Genomic DNA, 17,119 nt, shown 5'->3' on the forward strand with positions numbered 1-17,119 from the left:
TTTTTTATTGGTTGATTAGATAATAAATGATGTTTTAGTTTAGAAATAAACAAAAATTAAATAATTTATTAATCTATGTGCATTCTCCTAAAACATTACTTATAAAAAAAACGGAGAGAGTATATAAATGATGATGAATTTCTTTTAATAGTATATCAATATATTATCTTTCAACCTTATGAGATACTAGATGTTTTTGCAGGAGGATCATATTCGAGTAGAAATTTGATTCGATACAATTACAATTTTTTAATTGACTTCAGATTTTCATTTGGTGCAGTGGGATAAAATTGAGCCCATGATTGAGGCATAAAAAAGTAAAGCAAGGTTAGTGTTGGTGGAGGCTTAGGCTAGTTGCCTATTTAGGCATTTTCTTATTTAACAACATAATTAAATCTTGTTATTTTGTCGTCTAATACAACTGTAAAATCTATTAAAATGAGACTACTTTTGTTGATTCCCTAATGTTTCTTCCACTAATGCAACATCAAATTATAAAAGTAAATAAAAGAGAATATTGATTTGGTTCTTTTTTTTTCTTGTTGGTTAAAAGAACATTGATTTGCTTATTGTTTATTTATTTTCATTTTTCAATTGCATTGCCTCCACTGACCACTACCAAAAAGTAAAACACCATTTCCAGATTCGAAAATAGAAATAAATATATAATTAAGTTGAAAAATTATTTGTTTACAACATTAACTTTTACAAGAACAAGAATCATATTGTCTACTATTGTTCTTGAGATTATATCTCAAGTACCACAACCGTGCTCCGAAGCCATAGTCTTGCAATATGTCGGTAATACATGGGATATTGGCTTTAAGAAGAACAATTATATCAAATAATTATATGTGCTTTGAACAGATTGCACGCAAAGTAGAATTATTGACACAAGAACAATTATTCATAGAGGAACAACATGGAAATGGAATTATCCAAAAAAATTCCATGAACATATCATATAGTACGACCAATATGCATATATTATTCTCTATTTCTCTCATAAAGCAGATTCAGTTGGCTCATTCGACTTTTATAGCTCATTCAAAGTAGAATTCGCATTGTTTTTTTTTTCGTCTGAAAGATTTTTATAGCAATTAAGGTGAAATATAAAGCCGACGGTTAACAAATAACCTCAGAAACTTAAGCCGACGATTGAAATAATATTGGAAGCAAAGCTCAAAAAAAAGGGAAACAACAAGGCAAAACAAGCTTTAGACAAACAGGGAAACAATTCAGAAACTGAAACAAAGAAGCACTTCAATACAACCCGACATTTAACCACAACATCTCGTCAACTACATTAGCAAACAAAAGAAAGAAAGAGCTTTACGATGAGCCACTCCGTAGGGGATAAGGAACTCCCAACCAAACGGACAGCGGTACCACCAATTACGATGAAGGCTACCTCACGTAGACGAGTTCTAAGGAATCCATACCGGCGAGAAGGGATCTAGGTCAAAGGCATTAATATCACACCAAAACTTTCGGAAGCGGCGAAATCAAAGAATATGATTGTTTAACGCCTCGAAAGAAGCCAACTAATGAATAGATGAGATCTCGATCAAATTTCTAGAATAGAGGGAATTCACATTGTTTTTGTGGGCATTTCTCATTTGTCTAAATATTCGCATTTACAATGAATTATTTTTTTCAACTTTATGTTTGGACCTTCCAGTTTGGATCTATTTACCGGTTTTCAATTTGAAATGACACAGATTCGGGAATCTATTTTTAATATTGATACTTATCAATATTTGGACCTCTGATGTATATGTTGTTTCTCCTAATCCAAAACTGACTTTTTATAATAACACTTGGAAATGTGTAAACAAGGCCATTTCAATTGGAATTTCCAACTTATTTTTGGCTATGTCAAATTCTAGTTGTTTTTTTTTTTTTTTTTTTAATTAGTACGTAGCTGATCAATAAATTCGCTGTAACCATAAGCTCTGCTGGTTACCAATTGACAAGTGCATTTAACTTAGGTGGTTACAACTACAACTGTCTCTAATCATCACGACTATAGACAAACAAAAAGAGGGATAAAATGTTTTTAAGTGAGGTACAAACAACAGAATAATGGTTAACAATTGTAAATGAAATGAAAAGTTAAATGCCGCATAAATTTAATGTCTAAATGAAGAGAGAAAACATAGTAATGTAGCTCGCTAAACTGAAATACTCAATTTTTATAAACACCCCTAAATGTTTATCGGTAATTGAAAACACACAGTAGTTGGAAGAAAAAACTATCCAATATATATGATTTCTTAAAAGAATTTTTAAATGACTAGGAACTCATATATAGATTAAGGACGTGTGAGAACTTTGCATGACCAAGCAAACGCTATTCATTTTCGTTTATGTTTCACTTTATTTTCTTTCTAGACGACCTCCAATCCTCCTCCATAATAAATCAACTGTACATTTTTGTGTCACTTATATACTTGATATTAATTTTCGTTAGGCATCGGGATTAGATGACGAAATTTAAAAATAGAAGTTAATTTCATAGAATATTTCTTTTATAATTATTTTGTTTATCAAGTTGAATATATATATACAGGGCCGGCCCAAACTCTTTGGATGCCTAAAGCAAAAAAGGTTTGGCCCATTAATAAAATCTGTCAAAAAGGCAAAAAATACAAGTTTTAACATTTATGGAAATTGAAACTGTGACCTAAACATTAATAATGTTCGGACAGACCACTAGACCATGGTAACATTTTCAAAAAATAATGCCCCTAAAACTACTTATAATTATTGCTGCCTAAAACCCTTGCTTCATGGACTTTAGCCATGGGCTGGCCATGATATATATATATATATATATAGATGTTTACATATATAATATATTTGTATAAATATGATAATATTTGATGAACGTTACGTCTTACGTGGATAACTCACTAATAATATAAATTACACTAGTCGTTTGAAACATATTAGCTATGAAAAGAATATATGAGCACCTAGGAATATATCTTCGAATTTAATGATTTATTAGATTCGACCAGTAAATAAATATATAGATTATACTTTTGTGCAAATAATTCGATAGTCACATGAAATTGAAATTATTTGCATAACCAACACATTGTTTGGCTGGTCCACTCACTCGAACATCGTCATTATTGTTGGGCAAAGTATGTTAATAATGCAAATGCATGATTACTTGGTCGATATAATTTGACGTAGCGAAGCCCATTAGTATTCGGTTTCTGTTACATTAACTTAACTTTTATTTTCCAATATCCTATATTTTATAATTATATTGCCCATTCGAAAATATAATATATATCTTTTGTCGCCAAAAAATATCACAGGACAAATGCTTAAAAAAAAGTAGGGTTCAGTTGAGGTATCCAGCTACCATCAAAATGTCCCACTAATAATTAATCATGACCTAATATATGATTTGAGAGTTACACCAATTAATAGTTAAAATAGAAAATATATAAATAATATTTTTGAGGATTTTTAAAAGACATATCTTTCAGATTGTTTATAATAAAAAAAAAAAAGAGATTTACAAAAGAAAAAACCAAATACCACAAAAGTTTTTTTTATGAGAATATTTTGAACAATTTATAGAACTTTTCATAAATGATAAGACCCTTTCTAAACGTTTACAACAATCCTTCTTAAAGTTTTTAATGCTTTATTATAAAATTTCCTTGTGCTATTTTTTGTGTTTTAATTTGAAAAAAAAGATATTGTAAGAGTTGTTTAAAATAGTTGTAGTAGTTGTTACGTTAATCACGAAGTGGGTTAAATTTTTGCATTAAGTAGTTGCAGCTAAGGTAGACGTTGTCAAACAGGCGTGTACGTTTTATTCTAATACGTTTTCCAACCGTAATTTTATTTTTTAAAAATTGTATATATTCTACAATGTCCACAATTAGTTCTAATTAACCAGCCGATGAATTATAAAAATACAAACTAACAGAGTAATCAGTCATAAGATTGATGTTGTAAATTTAAACAGAACGTGAAAAGCGTCAAATTGATGGTATATGACCTAGATTGTTCTAAACACAAATCTTTTACTTTTAAAAATTTGGCTTTTACATATAATATTTTTTCTAAATAACATTTTTTTAATGTAAAATCAAGATATAAACATAATTTGACTATAAGATTAGACGTTATGATTTCATTATAAGTTTATAACATATAAACGTAAACGTAATCTAAAGGCAAACATAAACGTTGGATTGGAGTGTGGGCAGCTTCAAACCTCTTTTGTATTTCGCTTTGTTTAATTTTCACCAGAAACGATTCTGACTCTTTAATCAACTTTATTCCTTTCTTAAGTTAATTATATGCATTACGTACTTCCACGAATACGCCACGATCTTATTCACAAGAAACATTTTGGAAAAATGAAAACCCATGAGTTTATTATTTTACTATCTTTTGAGTTTTTGACGCATCAAAATAACTGGAAGAGGCCAAAAAGTAGAGCAGATTAAAATAATATCATTGCGGCATTGCCTTACTACAAATTAATCAATCAATTAAAATGATCTTTCCTCGCTCCGGAAAAACAAAAGAAATGTGTCTTGAAAAAATGAAATTAATTTCCATATTAAAAAAAGACACCCACTTTTTTTTTATTGGCCTATTCTTCCAGATTTACGTTTTTTTTTTTTTGGGTAATTTGTTTCCCATTTTGACCATTAATTAGGATAGTTTCTACATGAATAGCTCAGACTGCAGCAACGTGTAATAATTAGCAGCTTCGTCTTCAAGCTCCCAAAACGCATCACCAAACCCATCTAACAAGCTATCTCCATAAACGTAACTCTCATTAGTCTTTTCATAATTACTCTCGCCAAAATCTGTGTGAGGGATCCCAAGTTCGTCATCGGAAGCTTCCAAAAGATGCTGCATCACTTTCTCCTTGTTGTCATCTTCGACATCTTCTTCTTTCGAGGAAACGCACGACGATGACGACGAGTCTTCGACGTTGATGGTTTCGGAAACGACGGCGTTTTGGTCATCTGATGAGATTTCTTGCTGAAGAGCGTTTATAAAGGAAGTTAGGTCATTGTTGTGTTGGTTTTGTTCGTCTGAATCGTTGAGGAGACATAGAATTTGGTTGTAAGAGGAAGAAGATGATGACGAAGCGGGCTTTTGTCGTTTGGTTGTTTCTTCTTCTGCTAGGGTTTCTTGTTCTCTGTAACGCTTCAATGGCGATACATCAGATATTTCAGCCATGTTATTCAAGAGAAAGAGAGAGAGGAGCTTTTAGTAACGTTAGAGAGGGAAAAATGTGAGGGTGATAAGAGAGATAGAGAGTCTGAAATGTATATATAGAGAGATTATTTGGTCAAAATAGCTATTTATTGTATAGTATATTAAAATAATAATGGGATTTAGCATCATTTTAAATTGCTTCGTGCATGTCAGGAGGAAGAAACATGTGAATGCTTTATTCAAATTATCGCATTACACGGAAAAAAGTCTAAAATATTTGGTCAATAATTTAAAATTTCTGATATGCAGAGCGAGTAGTAAAGTATGGATCCTAAGGCATGTAAGCTTTGTTGGTTGTTAGTTGTTACATAAAACGCATCATGCCATGCCAGGCAAATCTTCAAAATTGATGGCGATGATTTATTTACAAATAAATTTGTATCAAATATGAAAGTATACAATATTTTTATCAATTTTTTTCTTAAAGAACAATAAATTCACATAATTTTCGAAATATCGATTGAGTGTCCAAAAAATATCTTGATTCTAAAAAAGATATTGAGTATGGACTTCAAATGGAGTACCTATTTTTTTTTAAATGTTGGTTTTTTAAAAGAGAAAGAGTTTTTTTTTTTTTTTGGACTCGAATATCAAGGAGGTTAAACTTAAGGATGCTCATATTGTAAGAGGAAGAGCGAGAGAGAGACAAAAGATAAAGAAACTAGGTGTTGTTGTCATTGAGATTTGGCAATATTTTTGTGTTGTATCCGCCGTAGGATTAGCCTTCAAAAACGAGCTTGTAGATTACGAGGGGAAATCGGACGGCTGTCATTTTACGTCTTTGGATTGCACATGGAAAGAGACGGGTTCTCATTGTTCACTTGACCATACATTAAACTAATCACAAGTCGCAACCTCTTCATTATTTTTCATTAGTTGATTATAAATTTGAACTTTTTTCACCTATTACACTTAAGGATGGGACTATTTTAGTTTTTACACACATAGGATCCAAAGTATATCCAAATTTATAAGTTCATTACCTTAATAATGTTTTCAAAACAAATTTCCAGCTGGTTGAATTTATACGTGTTTATCATGCTTTTAAGTGCTACGGACTTAATATCAGCTGGTAGGGTTACGCCAGTGTGTTATTGTTCTCTTTCTTTCGAAGCACTTCTTCAAATCTTTACTTTTCATTTTTTTCTTTTTTAAAACTTACTTTATTGGCCTGCTTGCCATTATTTTTAAATAATGATCTTTCACCCAGTCAAATTGTGTATTTTTTTTTAAAAAAATTGTGTATTTTACGGTTCCCACAATGAGGACCATGGTTATTAAAAAAAAAGAAGGAATGCTTATAATTTCTTAATTTTTTAAAATATTACTCCAAGAATGATCAGGAGTAGATAATTTGAATTGGGTTACGTCTTTTTTTCATCTAAGCAACCTTCGAGCTACGTCAAACTTAAGATTAGTGGAATCGACAACTAGATTACGTGGAGTCCTCTCTTTAGGTTTCCTTCCTAGTTTTTTTTTTTTCACTGAAAGGTAATATTGATAATCAAAAGTTCGGATAGGTTACAAATCACAAGATAAAAGACGAGAATTAAATTACAGAGAAACACAATGATCGACCATAACCTACAATAGGAAAAGAGTTTTCGAATGCATTGCATAAACCAAACCCAACTTGTCTTGAGACTGTTGAAGCTCTCGAAACTCACCATAAAGACTTTCCGCATAACAATATATGAGAACGGGCTTCAACAAAAATGGCGAAAACAAGAGAGTGAAACTTGGCCTTCTCCGCATAAGATGCATCTTTTTCTATGAGTGTCTTTGTCAAGGGTCTCCCGGATGAACCGTAAGATAATCGAGACCCACTTAGACCTTTCAACGCCACAACGAACAAGTAATTAAGCCAAACATTGCTTAATACTACAAGAGATAGATCCTAGACATAACCAAAGAGCTATACCCCAAACTAACAAAGTAATATAGTCGAGGAAGAGAAGCTTAGCCCAAAAGAGGGAGACGACAGCCCAAACGAGGGAGACAACTAAAACCTGAGCAACTGATGAAACCAGATCTAAATCGGATACAATCTGATCAGAGCAAACAGGAGACACAAGAAGGAAGACAGTAGAGACGAGGAAGATACCAAGAAAACAAAGAGGCGATCCACTGATGCACAGATTTGCCGAGGAAGGAAGAGAGAGGAGCCGTCGCGAGAAAAAACCAGACCCACCAATGTCGCCTAGGCTCACCGAAGAGATCAATCGGACTGATCTGAGTCAAGCCATAGATCCACTTCGTGAACTGCGAACAAAAACGGCGACCCGAGCACACTAACGACCAACAGAACCGACGGATCTGAAAACCAAAGAAGAATCTCAATAGATTTGAGCCTCGAAACCCATGGCTCCACCACGTCAAAAACCACCACGCTTCAACAACCGAAGGATACAGAGACAAGAAATAAAAAACTAAGCAAGAAATTAGAGGAGGTGACCGACGCCGGCGCTATATGATCCGCCACGCGCCGGTCAAAAACTTGACTGAAGCTTTGTTTTAAGGCAGGCGGCGAGAGAGAAAAGCTAGGTTAAAAGAATTTTTTACTGAAACGAAAAGAAGAGATTTTTATTTTTTCGGTTTAACCATTCATTGTCTTGTTTCCTTCCTAGTTTGTTTGTTTTTTTTTCATCTGAATGATTCCATTATATTATACGAAGGTAGAATGCAGTTTTGAAATACAAGACCGACAAGAGTCGAAACTCTTTTGGAAACTAAGCCGGCGGAAGACATAAATATCCCCGGAGTCTAAAAGCCCAAAAGAGGGAAGCGAAAGCCCAAAAGAGGGAAGCGAAAGCCCAACAAAGGGAAGTGATGCCCTAAAACACATGGACACTAACTAAAACCGAGTGAACAAACCACCGAAGACGAAACAATGGACAAACTCGTAAACTAAAGCTCAGAAGGAAATAAAAGGACATGCCAAACTTACTCCAACACCGATGTGAGCAAAGCTAGCCACAAAGGACAACATGCGTCCATCTTGCAGTTAACGAAACCTCCTATTGTGAAGCCAAGGTACCTCTCAAAGCAGATGAACCTAAACTTCTATTCCGGCAAGACAAACATGAGACACATAAACCAAATCCCACAAATCTTCCAGAAGCGGCGATTGTCGAATACAACGACTAGGAGACGCCTCGTTAGAAGTCATGAACTGACCAGACCTCGATCAAGTCTTGAGTGTAGAGACAAGGAGCGAAACAAACCTCAAACCGGAAGATACTACACTCAGATGAGAGAAGCACACGATCGAACCGGAGAGATCACATAAAGCTTATCAAAGGGCTAAAGTAAGATCAACAAAATCACGAAACCAAAAGAGCGCCAGCAAGCTATGACCAAAGCTTCGGGCTAACAGCAAGAGAAGAGAGAGCGAGGCAGCCTAAACTGACCTACACACTTTCTAAAACTGCCTAAACCAAAGATTTGTACCACCCAAAGTCACAAAAACCAGAGACCAGAAGCAGCAATCTCAAGGACGAAAGAAAACAAAAGTCAGATGATACCGTAGAGGAGGCAAGAACATCTCGGCCGCATTAGAAGCTAACACATCGTGTATCACCATCGGACGCCAACGGGCCATAACCAGATCTGCAAATACGCACAACAAAGCAACCGACGAGATAGGACAATTCGCGGCGCACCAACGCGAGCCAAAAGGAGACGATTTTCAGGGAAGATCTTGCCGAGATCGGAAGAAGACCCAAACCTAAGCCGTTCCGAAACTTTTGTAACTAGATCCGCTAGAGGAGGGCTAGGAATGGCTCCGAAACTAAAGACGCAAGGAAGAACAAACCACGGACGGCCCTCTCACGACTCCGGCGAGAAGCGCCGGTGGCCGGAGAGGTCAAATCAAAAGGAGAAGCTTGACGGCGGCTAGGGCGAGTTGGTCTTCGCAATTCTTCTACGAGTCACGACCACCTCCAAGTTAATTTCCTTCCTAGTTTCTAATGAGGCTTTTATTTGTCAAGTGATATATAACAAATATGAAATATTGATTTTTTTTTTGTCAAAGGTGAAATATTGAAATTGTATAATGTAAACGTCACTATTTAAGAGGTGGGAGCGTGGTGCTGGTCCAATGAATGCTGGTTGGGACGGAGTGAAGGATTTTGAAAGCCTTACAGGTCCATCCATATCCTCTTATCCTAAATATCTACTTTAAATTAATGGTTAAAGTCCATCATATGTTTTAATGTTTATAACGTGGAGCTTTTAATATATTACTATCTTCAATTGGTAGTATTTATCTTGAATTTATTGATTCTAGTTATAATAAATTTTCAAGATTTCATCTAATTATATTAAATTTAGTTGAACAAAATCTAGAAATCAATCATGAAAAATATTCACATGAGCTATTAGCGCAAGTGGTCTCCAGTGAGTTGCTACCTAGTAACCAGGGATTACCATGCCTTTCCTTGTTGGAGTTAAGGAAAAAGGTCGATGCAATATTAAAAGGAAAAAGGTCGATGCAATATTAAAAGGATATGTATTATGAGCATGATTATTGGTTGGACTCATATTAGAAATCCAAATCATATATATAATTGTAAATAATACAAAATTTGAAATTTAGACACTTTGAGTCCAAATCAACCAATTGAAAACACATAAATGTCTAAATGACTTCTAAAAATCTAACTTTAGACATGAGTCCAATGTTTTCTTTTTTTATTTATTTAAATTTTAGACATTTTTGCTTTAGATCTAGTACTTATACCTCTTGATAATGATGCTCTAAAGACATAAAAAAAAAAGACTATCAGCGTTAAACATCAAAAGCATTATTGTTACAATAAGAAATTTAGGAAATATCAGAAAATTTAATTGTGATATATATATATATATTAACTCTCTCCAGGAAATTGACATTTCTAGAATTTTTTTTTAAATATATAAAATTTTCAGCTGCAATACATTTGAAAATTTCAAGAACGTAGACACATGCATGTACGTACGTATGCACATGGTCACCGTACACCGATTTTGTATACATACGTACTTCTTACTTTCTCAGTTTCAGCAGCCAATACACTTTATTTATTTATTAATGTGCTATGTATAGTTTTATATACATAGAGGAACTTGAAATAATAGAACAAGTGGTGAAGATGAAAAAAAGAAAAGAAAAAAAAGATCAAGTGGTGTGAATAAATAGAATGAAAAAAAGCAAGTGTATTCAAAGTTTTAACAAAAAAAAAGTGTATTCAAAGTGGTTAAAACGAAACGAATGGAACATATGAAACAAACGGTGCAGAATTAACGAAAGAAAAATTTAATGGAAACAGAAAGTAAAAACCATATAGAATCGAAATATTATAAGCTTTAAACAAAATGGAAACCGTATATATATAACAAGTACCGCATTTTCATTATTTTATGTCACCACACCTTTATAAATTGTACGAAAAGATATGATGTTATAATAGAATAATACTAACAAATCTAACATACGAATAGCTAACTGGAACCATGCTTTCGATATTAAAATATCAAGAATGCTTGGGCCATTCGTTGGTCTACCATGGTAGGAGGTGGCATGTGCATAGTGGTTGAATGGTCATGATACGCCATTATCATATCATATTCCATCGCAATATTATAGTGCCACCGTCGATCTAAATAATTGAAGTGGTCGGTCCACTTATGCGATGTTCCACCTGTTCGTGACATTGATAATTCATTAAGTTAGTCATATCCCTTGAGGAGATCTAATAAATACTTCTGTGTTTACTAATCAATATGTCATGTTAATAATGGTGGCGTCGACAAGTTTAGAATCTAGGCAACTTTGGACATTTTCAGTCTTCCACCAATAACAGAAATCGTTTTTTAAATCATTCACTTTAGTTTTGCCCAAAAAACAAAAAATTTATTTGGTTTAGTTAACAAATGAAAAATCGGAGATCAATATGTATTCATTTGGTAGCTACAAAATTCACACGGCATCTTCAAAACCATTTACGACGAATCCAAACTTATTAAAAAAATCGAAATAAAACAAAACTTATTCATAATGTTCAAATACTAAAATATATATAGTTATAGTTTTTGTCCAAAAAAAGAAAAAGATATAGTAGCTTATAGTAAGTATTAACATTTTCACAGAACTTTTTCAATTTCGAATAAGATATTTAGTAACCACGAAATAATATTGTAAAGTGGGTAAAGTAAATAATGTCATGAGCTTTGTTGTTTATACACATATATATTTGAGCACAAACAATTATAGAAAAGTTTTCCCCCGACATTGTTGTGTTTTAATAAAAGAATATCTAGTGGGTGTATACAAAATAATGGGATGATAACAGTCATGATTAAGACAGCTTGATTATGTTTGATTGATTAGAGTTGAGCCTAATTAAATATCACAATGTACGCTAACGATTTTTTTCTTCTTATTTTCGTTTCGGGGTTTATATAATAAAAAAGAAAAATGACAACCAAAGCAAAATCATCATGTTATATGTCCGCTTCATTCATCTGCCTCAATTTATATATTTTCGTAGCTTTATATATTATACAAGACTATTAAAATTTAGCCACTACCGTGACATGCAAAACCGTGGCCATAAAATGTCACGTTTAGGCCACACTATTTTGAAAATGTTAAATTTGTGGCCATCCACATTTAAGTTTGTGCCTAAATGGTCACATTGGTGCGGTGGCCAACTTATGACCAAGTGGCTTTTAATTGGCCATTGATCAGTTAGGCACAAATTTAAACGCCTGGACTCTGCAAATCAATGTATCTATGTCAAATTAATGTTTTTTTTTTTTTTTTACAAATCAATGTATCTATGTCAAATTATTGTTTTTATTTATTTACTACAAATCAATGTATCTATGTCAATGGCCAAGTGGCTTTTAATTGGCCAACTCAGACTCTCTAAAACATATATAAATATAGAAAAATACCCTAAAATACCAAGATTAGATTAACAGAAATGAACCAGATGTGGAGAATGGTGTGTGATAATTTCAAGTTTCTCTTGTGGATACATGCACAAACATCACTAACTACTCTAATCTCAATAAAATCTTGGAGTTTTGTGAAGCAACATCAAGAAAGTTCTTAATAGTCTTCAATTTTCAATATGTATGTGTTCCAAAAAACCGATCAGCACAATATAATCGCAGACTTTCATCTTTCTTTCTCCACAATAGAATCCAGTTCAGTAACACCACTGAATCCCAGCTCAGACATATCTTGCTTTGCCATCAAATTCCTGCATGATAAACAGAACCACATCATTCAAATCAATCCAAAGTCACCCGTTCGTGATATTATTCTGAATCCGGAAACCAAAATATAACTTAAATCATTAGAGGATGCTCAAGAAGGACTGACTTTGCCATCCGACACTCGAGATACGTCTTTGAAAGATGCCTACATTGCTCAGACTTATGACCAGAAGACTTGAGACAGTCGAGATAACCTTTCTTCTCCTACAAAAAACAACACTCACATGAAAACATTTCCACGAGTAAGGATTAGGTTGGAGATAAGGAAGGATGTAACAATACCGTGTCGCATTGATGCAAATGATCCAAAGGAAAAATACCCTTTTCTGGTGGTATTGGTCTCAATCCTCTGTTTCCTCCAAACGCTCCACCTTTCAACAAGAATCAACAAACGCCAATGATAATCTGAGTGACTACTAAGTAACACCAATGTTTTGTTTCCTTGCCAATACCAAAATCAATTTTACAGTCTAACCATCAATAATTAACACTGCTTAACTAAGTTCTATCTGAGTATTTGCAAGAGAATTAGGTTTTAGGATTGGAGTTGCATTATGTGCAAAGAATTTCTTCAACATATCTAATTTAAAGTACATTTAAATGGACAATGAAGAGGGATAGTGTATGCCTTAGGCATAACAGTTGTGGGAACACTGAATTTTCGATTTAGGGTTTTTGGTCCAAGGCAACAGAGGTTTTTACAGAAACGCATCACAAACACACAAAAATTCTCAAGATATCAAGAAATTCAATACAAAATAAAACCCGAATAGACCCCTCATAATCTTGGATAGTAGGAGATTAATCGATAGATAAACAGAAATGGAAGAGCAAAGTGACGCACCTGTACTCATCTTGAAGCTTGGGATTCACCAGCAACTATGGTTTAGATTCATATGTCTATGGGGAATAGCTAAATCTTACAGAACCGGTCTTTAAAATTATGGGCCTGAACTTGGCCCGTACGAAGGTTTACATTAATATAGTGGATACATATATTATTAACACTGAAGTATACTATAAGAACCAATGGGTACTGTCGGGTTTCAGGGTGTGAGCTTATGTGGTGCTAGAACACAAATGGCAACAATGATTAACTCCTTTTTCAAGTTTGCATAAATGGAAGAGAACGAAACAAAACTCTCATAACACTATCCATGAACTATAGAACCGCAAGAGGATAGTCTACAACTGTCATTAACAAAAAAAGAAGAAGCAAAAAGGAACATCTGCCAAAACTAGAATATCGAATCCACATCCACAAGTCATCTGCATCACTGTGCACCAGCTGACAAGAACGCACTTCCGGGCTGACGGTTAGCCAACGGACCATGGCAAGATAGGAACTTGGCGTTGACACCATCAGGGACAATCCGCTTCTCTTGCCTTAGCTTTGTGTACTCAGCACGGTTAAACTTGGTGAATCCCCTGAAAAATTTCCAAACTCAAACATCAACAAGAAGCCTTTTGCAAAACATAAAGAGCTTAACATAAAAAAAGCAAACACAATCATACCATTTCCTGCTAACAATGATCTTTTGACGACCAGGGAACTTAAACTTAGCACGACGAAGAGCCTCCTGAGCATGATGTCCATGAGCATCTTTGCACCTCACAGACAAAAGAACCTGTCCGATAGCAACTCTAGCACAAGTACCAAGAGCTTTACCAAAAGCTCCTCTCATACCAGTCTGAAGTCTATCAGCTCCAGCACAAGAAAGCATCTTATTAATCCTAAGAACATGGAAAGGATGAACTCTAATACGGAGATGGAAAGCATCTTTCCCCGCAGATTTCACCATGTACTTGTTACAAGCGATACGAGCAGCTTCAAGAGCTTCACTTGAAACATTCTCTTTCTCCCATGAAACCAAATGAACACAGTAAGGGAACTCATCAACTCCTTTCCTCTTCATACCAACATCGTAAATCCTGATCTTAGGATCGGGAACACCACGACAGTATCTTGATTTTGGGTATGGCTTTCCCTTAATCTGACGGTAACATCTCGCAGGTCCTACAAATTACATACATTTTTACATCTTCAATAACAAGTTTAATCATTTCTGATACACAATTCAAACAAAAGCCTAATCCAAATGTAACATTCCGAGCTTAAGCAAATCTAATAATGCGACTGGAGTGATTAGAAAAATCCATTTTTGACACTGACCCTAATAAACAAAACCTAATCCACACGTAAATTCCGAGCTTAAGCAAGTCTAATTTACGATTCCGGTGATTACTCAAACCCATTTCATAAAAAAAACCATTTCCGCTGAGATCGATAAACAGAGAATGAATCTATCTATCCATAAAAAATCGATTACATTCAGAGAAATTTAGCAATATACTTACTTCGCCCCATCGCGTTGGTTCGGCTCCTTGATTGGTGTTTCGAATCCTAGAAATGAAGAAGAAGACGGCGTAACTTTTTAATATGAACAACAAATAACCCTAACTATCTTCGTCACGTAACTGGATTCGGACAAAAAAAATAAGGCCCATTAAGGAACTAAGGCCCAATATGATATTTTAAGCTTAAAAAAAAACAAAGCCGTGTTTATTCCGTTTTTGCTGTTTTAACCGGCGGCGTTTTTCTGATGACATCAAGCCTCAGTCGCAATTTTGTGTTCCGACGTAAGAATCTTGATGCGTTGTTATCTCCACAATGCCAGAAACTTGTAGAAGATTTAAGATCTTGCAGAGACATCTTCGAAGTTTCTCGAATTCATGGCTACATGGTGAAAACGGGGATTGATAAGGATGATTTCTCAGTGAGCAAGCTTCTTGCTTTTTCCTCTGTACTTGACATTCGATACGCTTCGTCGATCTTCGAGCATGTCTCCAACACTAATCTCTATATGTTCAACACTATGATCAGAGGTTACTCGATTAGCGATGAGCCGGAGCGAGCATTTCGTGTTTTCAACCAATTGAGAGCTAAAGGTATCACCTTGGACCGATTCTCTTTTATCACGACTCTGAAATCATGTTCTCGTGATTTGTGTAGTTCAATTGGTGAGGGATTGCATGGGATTGCTTTGAGATCTGGGTTCATGGTTTTTACTGATTTGAGGAATGCTCTTCTACAATTTTACTGTGTTTGTGGAAGGATTAATGATGCTCGGAAAGTGTTCGACGAAATGCCGCATAGTGTTGATTCTGTTTCGTTTAGTACTTTGATGAATGGGTATCTTCAGGTTTCTAAGAAAGCGTTGGCTTTGGATTTGTTTAGGATTATGCGAAATAGTGAAGTGCCCGTTAATGTCAGTACGTTGCTTAGCTTTCTTTCGGCTACTGGAGATCTAGGAAACTTGTCTGGAGCAGAATCTGCTCATGGTTTATGCATCAAGATTGGTTTTAATTTAGACTTGCATTTAATCACAGCTTTGATTGGGATGTACGGCAAAATTGGGGATATCGGTTCAGCACGCAGGATCTTTGATTGCGCCATTCGAAAGGATGTTGTTACATGGAACTGTATGATTGACCAATATGCCAAAATGGGTATCCTTGAAGAGTGTGTATGGCTACTGAGGCAGATGAAGTATGAAAGAATGAAACCGAATTCATCTACATTTGTTGGGCTGTTGTCTTCCTGTGCGAACAGTGAAGCAGCATTCGTAGGACGTAGTGTTGCTGATCTAGTGGAAGAGGAAAGAATAGCTTTGGATGCAAAACTTGGAACTGCACTCGTTGATATGTATGCAAAACTAGGAATGCTTGACAAAGCTGTTGAGATTTTTAATAGAATGAAGGATAAGGATGTTAAGTCCTGGACCGCAATGATCTCGGGCTACGGAGCTCATGGACTAGCAAGAGAAGCAGTAACACTATTCAATAAGATGGAGGAAGAGAACTGCAAGGTGAGACCCAATGAGATTACCTTCTTGGTTGTGCTGAATGCTTGTAGCCATGGAGGGTTGATAATGGAAGGAATCAGATGCTTTAAGAGGATGGTTGAGGCTTACAGCTTCACGCCCAAAGTTGAACATTATGGTTGTGTGGTTGATCTTTTAGGTCGAGCGGGGCAGTTAGAGGAAGCGTATGAGTTAATAAGGAACTTACCTATCACAAGTGATTCAACGGCTTGGCGTGCTCTGCTAGCTGCTTGTAGAGTATACGGGAATGCAGATTTAGGGGAAAGTGTGATGATGAGATTGGCTGAAATGGACGAGATACATCCGGCTGATGCAATTCTTATTGCTGGGACACACGCTGTTGCAGGGAATCCACAAAAATCATTAGATGATGAGTTGAATAAAGCGAGAAAAGAGGCTGGATACAGCGCCATTGAAATAGAATAGAGTAGGCAATCTCTGGAGTTCATTCACCTCTTATCTTTTTGTTGAAAATTTTATGAGCAAATTGTTGTTCAATAAGGTAAAACCCTGTATTTAAAACCCTGTAACTTATGTATAGAGAAAGGAGACAATTGATCTTAATGAAATAGTTTTGATGGAGAGTGAAAAATCTATTTGACTGTGATGTTCAGCGACTCTAAACATTCTTTCCCCTTTTCACCACCCAAGCACTTCTCTGCTTGTCATTGTGTTAATTGTTTCTGCCTGCAAAAGAATCA

The 17,119-nt window shown here is 35.0% G+C and overlaps 5 protein-coding genes across 7 annotated transcripts; 2 read left to right on the top strand and 3 right to left on the bottom strand.

The window, feature by feature from the left end:
• Window positions 1–4,454: 4,454 nt before the first annotated feature.
• Window positions 4,455–5,342, bottom strand: LOC9326687. The gene has a single exon (XM_021012984.1). The coding sequence runs from the start codon at window positions 5,227–5,229 to the stop codon at window positions 4,705–4,707; it is 525 nt and encodes a 174-aa protein (XP_020868643.1). The 5' UTR covers window positions 5,230–5,342; the 3' UTR covers window positions 4,455–4,704.
• Window positions 5,343–7,358: 2,016 nt separating this feature from the next.
• On the top strand, window positions 7,359–7,584 carry LOC110224949 (the record flags this gene model as incomplete). Its single annotated transcript, XM_021012986.1, is given in 2 exon segments — window positions 7,359–7,469; window positions 7,471–7,584. Coding segments are annotated over 2 exon segments (204 nt in total), but the record flags the coding sequence as incomplete, so codon positions are not given.
• Window positions 7,585–12,204: 4,620 nt separating this feature from the next.
• On the bottom strand, window positions 12,205–13,548 carry LOC9329433 (cytochrome c oxidase assembly protein COX19). Of its 2 annotated transcripts, none has more exons than XM_021010991.1 (4): window positions 13,379–13,548; window positions 12,817–12,905; window positions 12,641–12,732; window positions 12,205–12,518 (listed from the first exon to the last, which is right to left on the bottom strand). In XM_021010991.1, the coding sequence occupies exons 1-4, from the start codon at window positions 13,386–13,388 to the stop codon at window positions 12,434–12,436; spliced, it is 276 nt and encodes a 91-aa protein (XP_020866650.1). In that variant the 5' UTR covers window positions 13,389–13,548; the 3' UTR covers window positions 12,205–12,433. The 2 variants fall into 2 exon arrangements, with proteins under 2 accessions (XP_020866650.1, XP_002893372.2); XM_002893326.2 differs by having other exon boundaries at window positions 12,641–12,738.
• A 74-nt stretch (window positions 13,549–13,622) lies between these two features.
• On the bottom strand, window positions 13,623–14,999 carry LOC9329434 (60S ribosomal protein L10-2). Its single transcript, XM_002893327.2, has 3 exons — window positions 14,893–14,999; window positions 14,050–14,551; window positions 13,623–13,962 (listed from the first exon to the last, which is right to left on the bottom strand). Exons 1-3 carry the CDS (start codon window positions 14,900–14,902, stop codon window positions 13,809–13,811), a joined length of 666 nt encoding a protein of 221 aa, XP_002893373.1. The 5' UTR covers window positions 14,903–14,999; the 3' UTR covers window positions 13,623–13,808.
• Window positions 15,000–15,098: 99 nt separating this feature from the next.
• Window positions 15,099–17,060, top strand: LOC9329435 (pentatricopeptide repeat-containing protein At1g26900, mitochondrial). Of its 2 annotated transcripts, XM_021010984.1 has the most exons (2): window positions 15,221–15,311; window positions 15,419–17,060. In XM_021010984.1, exons 1-2 carry the CDS (start codon window positions 15,301–15,303, stop codon window positions 16,842–16,844), a joined length of 1,437 nt encoding a protein of 478 aa, XP_020866643.1. In that variant the 5' UTR covers window positions 15,221–15,300; the 3' UTR covers window positions 16,845–17,060. The 2 variants fall into 2 exon arrangements, with proteins under 2 accessions (XP_002890625.1, XP_020866643.1); XM_002890579.2 differs by having other exon boundaries at window positions 15,099–17,060.
• Window positions 17,061–17,119: the final 59 nt, after the last annotated feature.

The sequence above is a fragment of the Arabidopsis lyrata genome (genome assembly GCF_000004255.2).
Source record: "Arabidopsis lyrata subsp. lyrata unplaced genomic scaffold ARALYscaffold_1, whole genome shotgun sequence".
NCBI lineage: Eukaryota > Viridiplantae > Streptophyta > Magnoliopsida > Brassicales > Brassicaceae > Arabidopsis > Arabidopsis lyrata.